Raw genomic sequence first — 17,134 nt, 5'->3', positions numbered from 1 at the left:
ATAAAATCATATAGCCTATACCAGGTGCACAGCCAAGGGTTTAAGTAGCTACACACCAATATTTTTACTTGCAACAACAAACTATCAATCAATCAATCACCAATACTTTTTGCGTAGCTACACAGCAACATTTTTTGCTTTTCTTTGTTTTCTTCACTTTGGCCTACTTTGGTCTATTTTGCATCTCCCTTTTCTGTCTTTTTGCTCGTTTTTTTTTACACTTTTTCTCTTTATTTCTCTTATCCCTGTAGTCTTTGGTTTCTCTGTAGTCTCCTTGGTGTTGACAGCCACTGTTACGAGAAATACCTCCTTGCAGAAATAAGTCGCTCTGCTGTCCTCTACGCATGCGCACTGGGTAATACACAGTAAGAAAACACATTAATTTGCCTGGTTTTGTGCTAGTTTATCCATTTATGATTTTTGTGATAGTTGATATTGCCCGCAAGAAAACAACGCACCAGACCAAAAGACCAAACCAGGAAGAACTGAGTGAACATCAACGCAGAGTAATTCTTTCTAAAATCTGTCCTATTCGGTTGTTATAAAGCCTTTTCTTGATTATAAGTGTTGCTATGATATTTGTGCCACGTATTGGAGTCGAAACAAGGAAAGTAAACGATATATTTGAGTGAAATATAGAATGAGTAAGCAAGTTGGACTTCTCTGAGAGCTATTTTGCGGCTGCGAGCTGATTCCTATAATTTCTCAGTACCACAACACGGCCCTGGCAGGTGAGTCAGTGTCAGCAGGTCTTGTTATCACGGCCACTCCTGTGTGCTAACCAGACACTCATGAGTACGCTGACGTGATCCTGAAAGTGTTTATGTATTCAGCTTTATCACGTACAAGTGTGCAGTGTTAGTGGGCGGCAAGGGAGGACTCCATACACAGGAACTACTGGCTCATTATTCCTGGGTATTTTGCGGACCTCAAGACCTTTGTCCTTAGTGGTAGTCCAGTGTTTCTGTGATGGCCAGGAGCTTGTGTAGCCTCTATAACTGCAGCCCCTGGCCTATGCCTCCAGTGACTGATTAATAAGTGCTCAGCAATAGTGTGGATGTCAGGGATGATAAGGATGATAATGGATCTGGATCTGGATCCAGATCCAGATCCAGATAGTCAAATCAGTGTGAATATGTGCGTCTCAGTTATAAAGGATAAGAAAGGGAAAAATAAATGCTAAATTTGTTTGGATAGTTGATAAACCTTTTCTTTCACAGGTTAAACCTTTCCGTTAGAGTAATGCTTATTCATTTTTATTTATTTTCTATCATATTAACAACTCAATTTCTCTACAGAGTGAGGCACACACCCACAAGCCACTATGAATCGACTGTTTGGCCGAGGCAAGGGCAAGGAACCTCCTCCAAACCTCACTGATTGTATTTCTAATGTTGACAGTAGGGCTGAGTCTATTGAGAAGAAGATTGCACGGCTTGATGCAGAACTAATAAAATATAAGGACCAGATGAAAAAGGTAGGAAATTTGTAAGTGATAAGGATGATGTTTTTGTTTTTATAGTTAATGATTATTTCTGTCTTCATGAAGTATATGCATTTAGTTATGTATAGACATCCCCTAAGTTCATAAAAGGTAGATTTTGATATGTCCACCCTCTTTCTCCATGCAGATGCGAGAAGGTCCAGCCAAAAATGCAGTGAAGCAAAAGGCCATGAGAGTACTGAAGCAGAAAAAAATGTATGAGCAACAGTCATCCAACTTGCGCAACCAAAGCTTTAACATGGAACAGGCCAATTATACAACTCAAACACTGAAAGATACGAAAACCACTGTCAATGCCATGAAACTTGGCGCCAAAGAAATGAAACGAGAATTTAAGAAGATTAACATCGATGAAATTGAGGACATCCAGGTAAGGCTGTTGCCCTATTTTGATGTATAGTATAGCTGTGTCATCTAAATCACTAAAAAAATTAAACCATACCCCTTAAATACTGTATTTTCCGACATATAAGGCAGACTACAGTAATACCTCGGTTTATGAGTGTTTTCATTCATGAGCAAAAAAAAATCACTATAAATGCCTTGGTTCACGAGCGGTGACTCAGACGTGAGTTCACCGCAAGACAAGAGCACTCAGGTGGAAAATACAGTACTGTCTCTAGGATTGCGAGTTTCAAGTTTGCAATTCACCGAGTTTGTGATAGGGGCCCCCAAAAATTGATTTTTATTGAAAACTGAAATTGCAATATGACCCAAAAGGAAAAGGCTGCTAAAACCGAGTTTTTTCACGCCTTGCAGTCAAAGATAGTCTCAGTTATTTCTTCCTTGGTGTCCTCTTTATGCACATTGCATATCATGATCTTAGGTTTCATCTTTCCAACACTCTTGGTATGAATTTGCCAACAACACCAATTTTTGAGCATCCTCATCCCTTGTGTCCTCATTGTCAAAGTTCATGACAATGTTGCCTCCATTGCTGAATCCCAAATCAGTAATTTGAATACCATTCAATGCCTGGGAGACTTCATCCTTCATATCTGTCACCCTCTTTTCCTGGGTAGAAGCTTTTACAACTAGAAGATTATTCTTGACTTTCCTGTCTTTCTCTGCCACCTCGGCCCAACTGAGATCTGCATGGTCAGCGCGAAGCACGTCAGCTACCTCCTGAAGCTCCTCCTGCACCTTCTCAGCCCCTTATCCAACTTCATCTTTTACAACTGATATTTCTTTAGATAATTCTTACTTAAATTCATCCAATTATTCCAAAATGATGGTAACCAGAGATGCCTTGTGAAGGCATGGAGTGCAAATCCATTTTAGATTATGTAGGTTATCCTGCTTGATTCCTGTCAGATGAGCACATTTCACATGGCACCACTCAGGACACAAACAGCACCTAATCCATTTCAACGCTTCACCTGTAAAATCTTCACATCTCTCACATCCCTCCTCCTGGCCCTGCAAGCCATTGTCGACACAGCAGCTTCTGTGCAGAGCTCACGCAACTCATGTCCGCACACTATCATGAGGTTTTGCAGGCATTATTGTCTTATTACCATCTTTTTCCTGTCTCATTACCAAAATCTTGCATATTACTTTATTTCTGTAGTTTTACCAACAAATTAAATATCGTGCCAAGTATTGATGATATTAGATACATTATCCCACCTCATTGTGGACAAACACCTGACACATTCACACATAGATGTAGTGGCCTGGGACGAAGATAAAGACTCTGAAGGCCTCAATCTGTGGAGTACCCTCTGGCTAAGTGTCCATCCTGAGTCACTAGGGCCCATGTTCGAATCCTGGTGGGTTGTTGGGAAAAAGGTTACTATTTTTTTGAGTTGATAAATTTCTCATGTCCTCTGAAAATAGCAAATCCTTGTTGACAGAAAAAGATGGATATTGAAAACAAAAGTCTTTATCCTCATAAGCTAAAACATATGTTGAATGTTTTCCATTTCTGTTTTCCCAAAAGTTTTTATGCACCAATCAGAGAATAGTACCAGTTTTGTTTTATGACTAGTAAAAAGATTACTCTTTGGTTAACCCTTTCCTTGCGCGCGGGACGGGACGCGACTATCCCCTTAGGCGCAGTCAGGCAGCCCAATGGGGGGGTCTTTTTTAACCTCTGTATCTCAAAAACCAAAAACACCATTGGAAAGAGGAGGTCCAGATCTATAGGGGTCGGTTATGTATGCCTCTCTTGCGAACGTACATGCACGTTCAGGGAGTGTTGAATGTTAACACTTACGTCGGTGCGTGCAGGATGATCAGCCATATTGAGGGAACTGGGGACACCTTTCCTTCAGATTCTGGCAAGGGAGTATTGCCAACTGCAATATTTACAACAATTTGGTCAAAGAATCAGTCAGGTGATAGGTGAAGCTATGCAAAAATGCCGCTATATTGGGCAAGAACATTCACCAGTTACTCGTCTGTAGATTTGCCGCGCTGGGCTGATATGATTTGCCACCAAATTTAGTGAAGAACCCACTCAATTGGCAATCCTGTGTTGTGAGAATTAGTGTTGGAACACTTTCATACGTGGGAGATTTGAGTGCGGGTGGAGCTCGCAGCGAGCGTTTAGCACCACCAGCAAATACGCCTAACATAAGAACATAAGAATATAAGAACGCAGGAGTCTACAAGAGGCCGGTAGGCCTGTACAAGGCAGCTCCTTTGACCCTAAGCTCCCGTGTATCTAACCCCACCTAATATCACTGTCCATGAATTTATCTGGTCTATTTTTGAATGTGACAGTTGTATTGGCACTCACCACATGACTGCTAAGCCTATTCCACTCATCCACCACCCTGTTAGTAAACCAATTTTTGCCTATGTCTCTGTTGAATCTGAATTTATCCAGTTTAAACCCATTACTTCATGTCCTACCCGGTTCTCTTACCAACAAAACCTTATGAATGTCTCCCTTATTAAAGCCCTTCATCCATTTATAAACCTCGATCATGTCTCCACGCACCCTTCGCCTTTCTAGAGAATGCAAGTTTAACTGTTTGTCTTTCCTCGTATGGCAAGTTTCTCAACCCCTGAATCATCTTAGTCATCCTCCTCTGCACCAATTCTAACATTTTGATATCCATTCTATAGTAAGGTGACCAGAACTGAACCGCTGCAAGCGTTTAGCAATGAAAGGGTTAAAAGAGACCCCCCATTGGGCTGCCTGACTGCGCCTGAGGGGATAGTCGCATCCCGTCCCGCGCGCAAGGAAAGGGTTAAGCCCGGCAATGAGCCCGAAGGCCCACAGACGCTGGGCAAGTACGCCAGGCCGACCCACTCTGAGTGTGAGTGGGGAGGATAACCAAGGAATCAATGACAACCTGGCGCATCCGCTTGCACGGTGATCTGTGGCTGTTTAGTTACACTGTATTGCCCTTGTGAGCCAGGGGGGGCGGATACCCCCTGCACAGTGCATCCAGCGGGACCACAGAGAGGCCAGCCACAAGAAGTAACCTCGATTTACGGCCAGCCCGCACCTCCAGATCGGGCTGGCCCACGGGACTCCCGAACCCCTGTGGGCCCTTTTACTTGCCTTACTGTAAGCATGGTAAAATCCTTCTTTCACATGTCAGACCGAGGGCGGTACTTATCCGCATTTCTTATTCTGCCCTCACTCCCACAGGAGTTTTAGCAGACCCGCACGCCTTCTCCACAGGGACGGAGCCCTACTCACCTAGTCCAGTCTGGAATTAGGCAGTCATCAAGGCTTAAGCTAGGGTTCGCACTGTGTGTTTTATTTGAACAGTCCTTTGACACTCCCGCCATTTAAACCTGCACTGCCTTGACTCTCGTCACTTCGATATGGTCTGCAGCACTCGGCAAGAACGTTTACGTGCCAGTTGTACTGCGAAGCACACAGCTTTCCTGTGAACCTTCGCACCAGGACGTCAGTATCATTGCTACGTGCAAGCTGGGGCGCACCTTCTGGTGGCGGTACGCTGCCCGGGCAGAGCTTAGAGGCATCGCACGGGCAATTTGAACGACTTTTGGTGGCGCGCGACAATTTTTTAAATTTTTTGGAAAAAATCAAAGTTTTTGAAACCTCCCGGATACGGGCGAGGTCGGATACGGTGCATTCGGATAACTGAGGGTTTACTGTATTACTATTGCTGTTACCATCACTGCCATTCATACACCATGTATCTTTGACCCTTACTGACAAAAAGTAATACTATCAAAACATAAGCACTTTCTTGACGTTTTGACCCATTGAAGGTCTTCAGTCAAACATCAGTTGTTCATTCTGCCTTACAAACTGCTCATATTTATGCTAACAAAAAAAATTATGTAAGTTTGTTCTTTTATAAAGCCTGTTAGATTAGTCCCATCAGTGGTTCTTATTCTCACAATGTTGTGGCTTTCTTATGGCCAAATTAACAGCTCTTTTCTTTATCATGTTTTCTCTATAGATTTTTTGCACAGATGAAGAAAAAATCATTCATAATTTATATTTGCAGGATGACATGGCGGACATGCTTGAACAGGCCGATGAAGTACAGGAAGCACTTGGACGCAGTTATGGTACACCAGAGATTGATGAGGATGACCTTGCGGCAGAGCTTGATGCTCTTGGAGATGAGGTATTGCTGGATGATGACACTTCGTACCTAGATGATGCCATTAATGCTCCCAATGCACCAGAGAAAGAGCCTGGCACTGAGACCCTGAAGGATGGCATGCCTGTTGATGAATTTGGCCTGCCCCAGATGACTACTTGAGGCTGTAAAATTCATTTTGATAAGAAAGTACTTCTATGCCCAGAAGTTGAACAATTGCTGATTCGTGGTAATATGTGTACTAAAACTAATGTCTAGCAAGCATAGGAGTAAGCATTTATATATAGTGCTATTCTTTGACTTGTTCTGAGTACATTCAATGCCATGCACTGAAAGATTGACTCTATAAAATTAGTCATGTTAGTTTTATGTAATGCACCTTATAATTACTTAAGAGCTTCAAGTTTCATTATCCTACATGAGTACACTCCAAGACTGTATTCACATTAGATAATGGCATCTCTCTTGTGTGACTATGTCTGTGGAGGGCTAGCAGCAGCACAGCTTATTAGTCAAACAATGTCCAATGACCTTGCTGGTCACAATATATGCAACAAAGGGTCACACACATACATCCACCTTATCATACATGTTTATTGCAGCCCATACCTTGCGTTTCTAGCTGATTTTATAAATCCAAATGTAATGATGCATTTACTTTTGGGGTTTCTTTATTAACCCTCTCGCGCACCGTAAGTTTCCAATAAGTTTCTGTTCCACTCACCATGCATTTCTCAGGCCCGACCGGCCTTTTTTTGCCGCCGCGATACTCTACATTCCCGGACGTATTTTACCCTCACATATATATCATACCCCAATAAATTTGGTATCAATGGCTTCATAAAGACTTGTACTAGAACATACGCAAATAAAAATAGAGGAAAATAAACAATATAACTCGTTTCAAGTCTCCATATAGAGTATTGTAGACAATAAATCCTAAGTACTGACTCCTGCCTAGCTAGCTAGCTAGCTAATAGCTCGAAATTTTGTGGGCCAACATTTTTAGCTGAATATATGTTTCAAAGCGGAATTTAGTGAGGATTCTTATGGTATCCTCAAAATCCTCATTATTAGTTCTTGAGTTACACCAAGAAAACTGTATTTTTTTCAAGGTGACCGACCCCTCCTCCCTCCTCCTCATCTACGCTCCTTAGAAAGGTTGCCATATGTTACCATTAAGAAACTTATCATAACAAATGACGCTCCCAAATTTGACGCACTTTCACAGAAGACTTAACTTTTGGTCAATTTTTAAAACTTTTATGACGCTTTTCGCGTCATCGTGCGTGAGAGGGTTAAGAAGAAAGCATGTGATTTATACAATGTATGTTTATAAACTGTAGTCATCCAAACATTGTCATCATAACATTTAACTTAATTTCAGATCTTATATTCCTGCTATCCTGATTCATGTACTTGTATAATTTGTTAGCATTTTTTTACAAGGATATTCCTTACATGTAAAAATTGTGCATTTACAAACAAGAAAATCTTAATTTATTAAATTATGAATTGTTATGTATACCTTATACAAAGGAAACAATACTTCAACATAGTAAAAAATATTATTTATCCAAATGTTTCTTTAACACTCAAGTGTTCCTCTGCAAGAAGCTTTAGTATAGATCAATAACTGTCCTAAATAAACACTGGAAGGATTTGCTATTATTACCACCAGTCTCCCCCACTTCAGCAAGGAGGGGAGTCAAAAAGACCATGTGACCATCATGAATAGTATGCTAGGCAAAAATTGTTGAAGGAAGGGGACCCAGTCTCCAAGTTCAGCCTATTTTATGGTAGGAACTACACCTCTAAGGAGAGCGTCTGCCGTGGATTTTAAAAAAAATCGATAAAATTGAAAAATTCACGTCCTTGTACACGCCTTGTGGCAAAATATTATGAAGATATAAGCAAAAATTACAGAGCTATGGCTGAGTCAAGTGGTTACTGAACCAACTCAGCAAAATACCATACTAGACCTTGTTATAGCAACCCAAGATAATCTAGTCAGTAATGTTATGGTAGGAGAACAACCCGGTTCTTGCGATCATAAATAAGTGCACGCTGACATTAGAGCTCAAACAACAGTGACAAAATAAAATAAATGACTAATTTCAAAGGAGCAAATTTTGTAGGAATCTGACAAAAACTAATAAATACAACTGTCAGATGATTGCAATGTAGAAGAAGCCTGGCTAAACTTTATAAATCAATTACTCACTCAGCAGAACACAATTGTCCTGTTTTGTGAGAAGCGACGTAACACTAATAAAAGTCCACCTTCGTTTAATAGCGAAATAAAATATTCTGTTAAAGAGAGGAACTTTTTGTTTTACAGGCTAAAGCAAGAGCAAAATACACCTGAAAACATTAGACTATCATGAAGCCAGGTGACGAGTTGAGATAAGTTTGTCAGGCGTAGATATGAAGAAAACATTGCGGCTAACTGTAAAAATAATTCAAAATCTTTCTTCAGTTATATAAACAACAGGAAGGTGATTAGAAGTGGAATAAAACCCCTGACTAAGTCACAATGAATTAGTGATTGATAGCCACTGCATTGCAAACTTGTTAAACAATTATTTTTCCTTGGTATTTAATACTAACAGTCTTACCACCAAGACCAGCGATGACAATAGCACTAATGTAAATCTCGTTCATGCATTGCCTAACTTTGTAATAACTACCGATGAAGTCCTAAATGCTCTCTAATCCCTTAAAACAAATAAAAGCCCAGGACCAGACAATGTACTGTATTTTGAAGCGTATAACGTGCACCTTTCTCACTTAAAAATGCCTGAAAGTTTACCCCTGCGTGTTATACACCAAAGGTACAAATTTTTATTGATTATTTTTTCTTCTTTGGGGTGTTTTAAGGGTCTTTTTTTTTCTTGTCCAATAACAACTGTAAACTTACCTTTATTATTGTTTATGATCCTTTGTAGACCATAACTGTCTTATAATATGTTACCATAGACTACAGGGCAATCAAATAACCAGTATAAATAAAAAAAGAAAGGAAATTGGTGGAGGATTACCATCCCACTTCTATGCTGACCCGACCCGGCCGCCGCCATTTGCATTGTTTTGTTTGACAGAGGTGCACTGTTGTCAATTCAAGAAGTACAAGCTACATAAGAAATTATATTCTAAAAAAAATATCCATAGTTGTCTGTCACAACCTACAAGTAATAAGGAGAATAATGTGGTAAATATGATATCAGAAACTGTACATCAGTCTTTTACGAGGAGGTATTTCTCGCAACACCAGCCCGACTGCCATTTGCATTGTTTACAAACCACACAACCACACCCATACAGCAAACAGCTGCATGCCGCGTGTCACCAGAACCGGGTGAATTGCGTCTTGCCTAGTTGTCTGTCATAACCTACGAGTGATAGTGAGAATAATATGTGAAATATAATATCAGAAGCTGTACATCATCAGTATGTACGAGGAGGTATTTCTCGCAGCACCAGCCCGACCGCCATTTTCATTGCTTTACTCAAGGACACTAGTCAATTCAAGCAGTACAAGCTACACCAAAAATATATAAATTTCAGGAAACTGTACATCATCAATGTTCTTTAAGAACTATTCTTTTTTTCCAAAATGGTTGTCTTAAAGTTTGGGGTGTGCGTTATATGCTGCAAAATACAGTATATCCTATTTTAGTTAAAGAACAAAGAATGAAATACTCACCTCTCTCACAATTGTATTCAATATGTCCTTGTGACAAGGTAGTGTCACAACATGGCTTCCGTAACAAAAGATCCTGCCTATCAAATCTATTGACCTTTTATAACGACCTCTTCTCAGTTTATGACGTAACCAAATCATTAGACGTAGTCTATTTTGATTTCCAGAAAGCGTTTGATAAAGTCCCACATCATAAATTACTTTATAAATTAAAGCAAATGTATTGACGGTCAAGTAAACCAATGGATCGCGAATTGGTTGAGCAACAGAAAACAGAGTGGTGATTGACGGATTTAACTCAAGAGTGGGCGCCGGTCACTAGTGGCGTCCCTCAGGGCTCGGTTCTTGGCCCAGTGGTCTTCATTATTTACATCAACGACGTGGATGTTGGACTCAATAATCGCATTAGTAAATTTGCAGACGACACAAAGATTGGTAACTTGGTTCTCACTGACGAAGACAGGAAAAGCTTCCAAGAGGATTTGCACAAAATTTCAGCTTGGTTGGATAGATGGGAGATGCCCTTTAATGTAGACAAGTGCCAGGTCCTTCAAGTTGGAACAAGAAATAAGAAGTTCGATTACGAAATGCGCGGCGTTAAACTCACAAGCGTTCAATGCGTTAAGGACCTGGGGGTCAAAATCGCGTCAAACCTCAAATTCTCACATCAATGCATCGATGCAGCAAACAAAGCGAACAGAATGTTGGGCTTCATTAAAAGAAACTTTTTACTCAAGAATAAAGATGTAATACTTCCGCTCTACAATAGTTTAGTCAGACCCCACTTGGAATATGCGGTACAGTTTTGGTCTCCTCACCATGCAAAGGACATTGCTAAATTAGAAGGTGTTCAGCGTCGGGCAACAAAAATGATCCCTTCCTTGCGCAACAAATCCTACAAAGAAATGCTTTCCACCCTTAACATGTTCTCTCTTGAGAAACGTTGCCTCCGATGAAAACTGATCGAATGCTTTAAAATGCTTAATGGTTTCACGGATGTAGACAGAACAAAATTGTTTATGATCGATGACACTTTGCGAACGAGGAACAATGGCATAAAACTCAAATGTACACAAGTAAATTCAGACTGCACCAAATTTTTCTTCACCAACGTTGTAGTGCGAGAATGGAATAAGCTCCCACTGTCAGTGGTCCAGTATAACACGATTGACTCCTTCAAAAACAAGCTCGACCGTCACTTTCTTGAACTTAATATTAACTAGAGTAGAAAAGCAACGTTTTGGAGCCATCTGATTAGTGCAGATTCACTTAGGTTTAAGGACAGACCACCTAGTCTGGACCAACATCAGATTTAAGAAAAAAATAATGCTAACACTGGCACTGTCAATTTTTAGAGCAGCTCATGCTCTCAACTTTTCACCTGAGTAAAGAATTGTAAGTTGCCAACTATTATTTTTTTTACCTATTCAAGTTCAATTTTCAGTAACCTTGTTATAAATACAAGCCTATATTCAAGTCTGGCAACTCAAAATGGGACAGTGTTGTCTAGAGTGCAGCACAAAGAGGAATGTGACTATATTTTTACACAGAATGGAGAGAAACCTTATAAAGGAATAAAATGAATACATGACAAGACACTTTTCCCAAGTCCAAGAAAGATGTTCATCACATATTTCACTTCCATCTCCCCCTGTGCCCCCGTGAAGAGCATGCTCTCCATGAGCAAGGATATGTTAAGGGTGAAGCTGAATAGTTAGTAATGGCATCTACCTACACATGCACTAAGCTTCTTGTAAACAAAACAACTCCTTTTAGTAAGTGTGCCTAGAGCATGTCACAAAGCTCCTCTACACCCTACTGAATGCATTCTCAGAATTCACAAAAGCAGCATATAGATTTTTCTTTTTCTTTTGATAATTACATATTTTATTGCCATTTTGTGGCAAAAATCCAACTGACATGGTCACTCCTTTATAAAGTTACTCCTTACTATAGCCCCTTCAGTCACATTTGCTGGGATGTCAAAATGCTTGCATTTCTGTATATTCCCTGGCATACTCAATAAACTTGCACCCCTGTAACTACTGCATGCATTCTTATTTCCTTTGTCTAGGTACAGTGGAGAAGTTATGTCAACTCCATTCCTCTGGCATGACATCTAAATATGTGATGACAGCTTCTTCTTTAGTCTCTTCAATCATCTGTTCAAAATACTATTTTTGTCTTCCCACACTCCTTTATTTCCTCTTGCCAGGATACAATAATTTCCCTTCACTTGACATCAGTCATGCCCTTTCATTTTATCTTATGTTTTATTGCTTTTTGAAGCAATCTTTTATCATTAGTGCACTTTTCACTTACTTTTGAATCCAAACATTCAACTCTAATTATTATCGTCTTTGACAAGTCTTCATGTAATGTCTTCATCCTATATGTATTCCTGCTTTTTCTCTCTCTTCTCTGTTACATTCACTTTCTTGGTTCTCTTTTACAGTATACCTTTTGTTATTCAAAGCATTCTTGATTCATTTGTGCTTTATTTTTCTACACCTTATATTCTGACATCTGCCACACCTCTATTACTTTTCTGCTGAAATTTTCAAAGAAAATGTTACCTCCTGGTAAAAGGAATGTTTGTTCTCAAAACTTACTTCCCTCATTTTCTCCTTTTCTATCTTGTGCTCTCAAATTGGACATCTAGTATGTGCTCACCCTCCCATAGTCAGTACAAGATATTCTTTTACCTTTGAGTTCCATATTCAGCAGTTCCAAAAGTTTGTTTGTGTCTGTATGTCTCAGCAACTTTAACCTTCAAAGTGTCATCAGCTTGCCACTATCAGTAAACATTTTCATGTTGCTATATAAACCATCTGACTCATCATTTATTTTGCTACAAACTAACTGAAACTAAGGGACCAATATACATTTTGGAAACAGCAAAACACTGGCAGCATCAAAGTTAATTCCCATTTTCACATAACCTTTGAAACATGAAACATGGAATTTCTCATACATAACATGGAAAAGATATGGCATGATGAAGACATATGCTGTGATATGAATAAATTGTCAGGTAGGTGTAGCAAAACACATGAAGAATGTTCAGTTGTATTGAAAGTGACAATAAAAAAAGACTATAAGGGAGCATAGATAATGCAAAGACTTCGATAAGGGTGGAAAAAGAAGGCAATAAGTAACATGAAGACTAATAAGAAAGTCTTGTGTACATGAAAATGCACTTTCCTGAAGTGGACTGCAAGGAAACAGTTTCAGAAATATATGGACATAAATACAACATTTATGATTCTTTCAGTTGTGAAGAGATGATTATTACATAACAAGGAAAATTTCCAACAGTGACCAATTATTATCTCAAATTCAAAGAACTTCAATGGAATACAAAGGTAAGTTTTGGGTTAACAAATTGATTTTGATAACCTATGCTTAAGTTAAAACTTCATGTGAACTTACATGATTATGGCAGTTATTTATCACTGTAAAAAATTACTGCAATTCATTTATAACAGTTAAATAACATTAAGGTTACTAAGTAAAATTTAGGAGCTTCATATGAAAATTATTGTGAAGAAAGCAACTGCACCCATTAGAGTACAAACTTTGCAGAATACATTATTGATAAGTTACATGAAACTAAACTGAAAATAACGGATATGTAGTAAACTGAAAACTTTGGCATTTCAGTTGTTATAATCACTGAATATTTACAGCTGTCACAGTACAATTCAATTGATTTTTTAAGCTATAGTATTGATAAGTACTATAAGAATGGCAAATGTTAATGTTCATTAGTGATTTGTCATAACTATCACAATTCTATTGACTGACTATGACACGTTAATGGCATGTCATCACTGATTTGTCATAACTATTAGAAGTCTAATTTCCTGCATACTCAAGGCAAGGACAGCCTCAGCTCTGTAATCTATATTTCTAAATTCATCCCAAACAACAAATAAAACTTCTTGTAAAGTTTCAACATATGTCATGGTATGAGAGCAAGATTTATAAATAGTTGGCAATAAGTGACCAGACTTTAGAGGAGTAAACTTAAGTATTGACAAAGTGTATTAGAAATCTTCAGTATTGCCTCCATTTATATTTGAGTTATTTTTTGAAGATCCTTGACCACATACAAGCATAAGTATGTGATAAATACTTTCAATTAATTAGATTGTTTATGCTTTATAAACGTATTTTAAAATTATTGTCAAAATAAAAATAGAGCTCCAAATACAATGGAATACAAAATTCCAAAGTTTTTATATAAAGCTACACAGGATCGAACTAGTGATGACTATAATCTGTAGTATAAAAAACACCATCAAAAGAAGAAATTACAGAAATTTATAGAAAAAACTATTATATCTTACTAAAAATATATATAAAAATGTTCTACAACTACAAATACTAATTTCTTCAAAAAAAAAAAAAAAAAAAAAAAAAAAGTAATGGAAATGTAATCAATATTAGTGGCTTATGAAAAAAATGAATAAATAAATAAATAAATAAATTGGCAACAAAAATCAAACCATTTAGTTACCAAGTTTTTCATCTGTTTCCATTCATATGAATACTTCTAATTTGTAAAGTTTTCAAGTTTTCACCTACTACTACCACTACTACTACTACTACTGCTGTTACTGTTACTGCTACTACTACTACTACTACTATTACTATTACTACTACACCATCACCACTACTTCAGCTAATATTACTACTACTATCACCACTTATATTACCACCAATGCGGCACAAGTTACTGGATGGTTTTAATAGTTCCTATTTAACTTAATCACGCACTCTGATTGCTATAATTAATTACTCTTCCAAGCTGAGTTTTGGTGATTATGCTACAGTATCACACAACAGTTTAGGAAGACTTATCACTCTCCTCCTCTGAGTCATCATCATCGTGGTAGTGAGTAACTCGCTTGGGTGTCTCTGCTCGGGTGTGAGGAAGGAGAGAATCGGCTCTCTCCAGCACCTGAAAAAAATATTTATCAATCAGGTGCTGTGGGGGAAAATGATGTGTTAGCAAACAATAATGGGAGCAAATTATCAAAATTATACTATTTATAGGTGTCTACAATTCTGTCATGAGCAAGCCTCATAAAGAACAATGACCATACATAAGCTTAAAACAATATCATAATTCAATACATACAATTTGTACTCAGGGATGAAATAGGTGCCTAATGGCAGGAAAAGATCATAGTCAAATGCAACATGATTCACCCAAAAGCTTGTGAACATGAAAATTATTTCATCCCTGAGCCCATTTTTTCACTACTATTTTTGCCCATGGGGGAGGCAGTGGCTGAGTGGCCAGTGTGCTGGCATGGTGAGCCTGTGAACCTAGGTTCAAGTCCCACCGAAACACGCTGATTTTTCAAACCATCGCCAAGTGGTGGAAGATTACCCACATGCTGCCAGATCCTCAATCAATCCTAACTTAAGAGACTTCAGTCAAGAGGAGCGCCGGGAGACAGCATGGGGCAAGCAAGAATCATATGTCACGGAAGCTACCATAAATAAAATTTGCCTGTGTCACTAACGGGCTGGGGTCGTCAATGAGACCCCTTAAGAAAGCCTACCAGCACTACAGGTAGCACCTAAAAAAAAAAAAAATAAATAAATAAATAAATAAAAATAAATAAATAAAAAATAATAATGATAAAAAAACATAGTACGCACATCACTCTTTACTGGCTGAGTTTACTTTCTAACAGACTTTCTCTTACAACATGCTAATGCACTGGTTCTTAAACTGGGGGCACCCCCCTAGTTAGTTATTTCCAGGGGGGCCATGAGCCTTCTGTTGTTGGAATATTTATCTTAACCACCTCAGCCCCAATGGCGCACATCGTGTCATTCACAAAATGTTGTCCGGAAACCCCAATGACGCATAATGCGTCGGAGGAACCTCGGGTGAACAATACGCTAAATATTCACTAAAAATCGGCAATTGACGCTATCTGCATCATTTTTGGACTGGTTGTGAGTGAGATGATCAATTTTAAAAGTAAGTGTATAGCAATACTCAATGACAGTTATTTTCACACCAAAGTTGTTAGATTTGCTTTGTGCCTCCTGCAACCTTGCCTGGTCCTTGCCACTGGAATGAATGAACAAAATATATCTCCGGTAGTGAGGGGGTTAACAAGAGTGTGGGCTACTATGCACGGGGGCATAGAGAAAAAGACCCATTCCTAGAGGGGGTGTGGTAATGATCCCAAAACTTTATACCAACATACAAAGATCCTAAACAATTACATAAGGCCAGGCAAGGATAGGATAGATAAGGATAGACCATGGATAGATTTTCCAAGATAATATTAATATCATAAAATAGAAGAAAAAAAAATCCTTTCAAACAAGATGCACATGTAAACCTGTATTTTTTTAGGTTTCAGAACAATTTTTCGTCAATTAAGATACATGATACCAGTTCCCTGAAGACTTCTTACCATTACCTTTTGAAAACAACATAAAAGAAAAAAATCTAATGGCAGTAATATCTTTAAGGGAAACATAATGACATATCATACATACTCTGTACTTGGTCCTTTTGCTTGGGGCATCAGGAGTCTCCCCCTGAATGCTTGAGGCCCTGGAGCGAGTGGACACTGGACCATCCCCAACTTGGAAGCGTTGCTCATGAGCCACTGTGGACTCGTGAGGCATCTGTCAGAAGACATGAAGCCTTTCAATATGACTGAAGGTTTTACATAAGGCTTACATGCAGATGACTGATTTATCATCAAGTATAAATAATGCATTATCCTAATATACATGCTGTTACTGTTTTTACTATTTGTATTTTTACAATATTCAGTCAAGCTCGCAATGTTCCACATAAACTCGTAATGTTTCACATTCTAATTAATTATAATTATACTAATTCCTCAATTTTTCTCATAGTTCTTATAAACTGTGCTTCTATGCTGACATCCTGTATAGTCAGATTTTTTTGCCTCTGCCTTTCAACATCAATCTTTCCTTACTGCTGAAAGTATACCTACATACAACCTGGGCCTAGCTAGGAAGGGTGACTGCTTTTATCCTTCAAACTAGCACCCTATGATTTTCCTTCTTGTCTTTCTAAAGCTTTTGAAACAGTTCTTAACAGGAATGTTCTGAAGCATTTATCAACTTCTGACCTCTCTGATCACCAGTGGGGATTCCGCAAGGGGTGTTCTACTGGTGATCTTGCCTTCTCAACCGACTCCAGGGCATCCCCTCTTAGCTGTTTCAGTGAAATTTTGGCTGTTGCCTTAGACATCTCAAAGGCTTTTGACAGTCTGGCACAAATCTTTGCTTTCTAAACTACTCTCCTACAGATTCCATCTCTCTCTCTGTACTTTTATCTCTAGTTTTCTTTCAGACCGATCTAGCTCTACTGTG

General features: G+C 38.6%; 2 protein-coding genes across 8 annotated transcripts in view; one reads left to right on the top strand and one right to left on the bottom strand.

Annotated features, from left to right (window-relative positions):
* Nucleotides 1–580: 580 nt before the first annotated feature.
* LOC127009376 (charged multivesicular body protein 5-like) lies at nucleotides 581–7,620 on the top strand. 3 transcript variants are annotated; one of them, XM_050882404.1, is made up of 4 exons: nucleotides 581–731; nucleotides 1,299–1,477; nucleotides 1,632–1,874; nucleotides 5,947–7,620. In XM_050882404.1, exons 2-4 carry the CDS (start codon nucleotides 1,325–1,327, stop codon nucleotides 6,205–6,207), a joined length of 657 nt encoding a protein of 218 aa, XP_050738361.1. In that variant the 5' UTR covers nucleotides 581–731; nucleotides 1,299–1,324; the 3' UTR covers nucleotides 6,208–7,620. The 3 variants fall into 3 exon arrangements, with proteins under 3 accessions (XP_050738361.1, XP_050738360.1, XP_050738359.1); XM_050882403.1 differs by having other exon boundaries at nucleotides 704–795; XM_050882402.1 differs by lacking the exon at nucleotides 581–731 and adding an exon at nucleotides 751–915.
* A 5,185-nt stretch (nucleotides 7,621–12,805) lies between these two features.
* Nucleotides 12,806–17,134, bottom strand: part of LOC127009374 (cytosolic purine 5'-nucleotidase-like) — a 51,872-nt gene continuing 47,543 nt past the window's right edge. For all 5 annotated transcript variants that reach the window (XM_050882394.1, XM_050882397.1, XM_050882398.1 and 2 more), the window contains 2 exons: nucleotides 16,283–16,414; nucleotides 12,806–14,714 (listed from right to left, as the gene is read on the bottom strand). In XM_050882394.1, coding sequence (XP_050738351.1) covers nucleotides 14,601–14,714; nucleotides 16,283–16,414 — 246 coding nt within the window. In that variant the 3' untranslated portion in view covers nucleotides 12,806–14,600. The remainder of the gene's footprint in view (nucleotides 14,715–16,282; nucleotides 16,415–17,134) is intronic.

This window comes from Eriocheir sinensis, chromosome 40 (genome assembly GCF_024679095.1).
Source record: "Eriocheir sinensis breed Jianghai 21 chromosome 40, ASM2467909v1, whole genome shotgun sequence".
NCBI classification, from domain to species: domain Eukaryota; kingdom Metazoa; phylum Arthropoda; class Malacostraca; order Decapoda; family Varunidae; genus Eriocheir; species Eriocheir sinensis.
The sequence above is the reverse complement of the archived record's forward strand: the minus strand, read 5'-3'. Positions and strand labels throughout refer to the sequence as shown.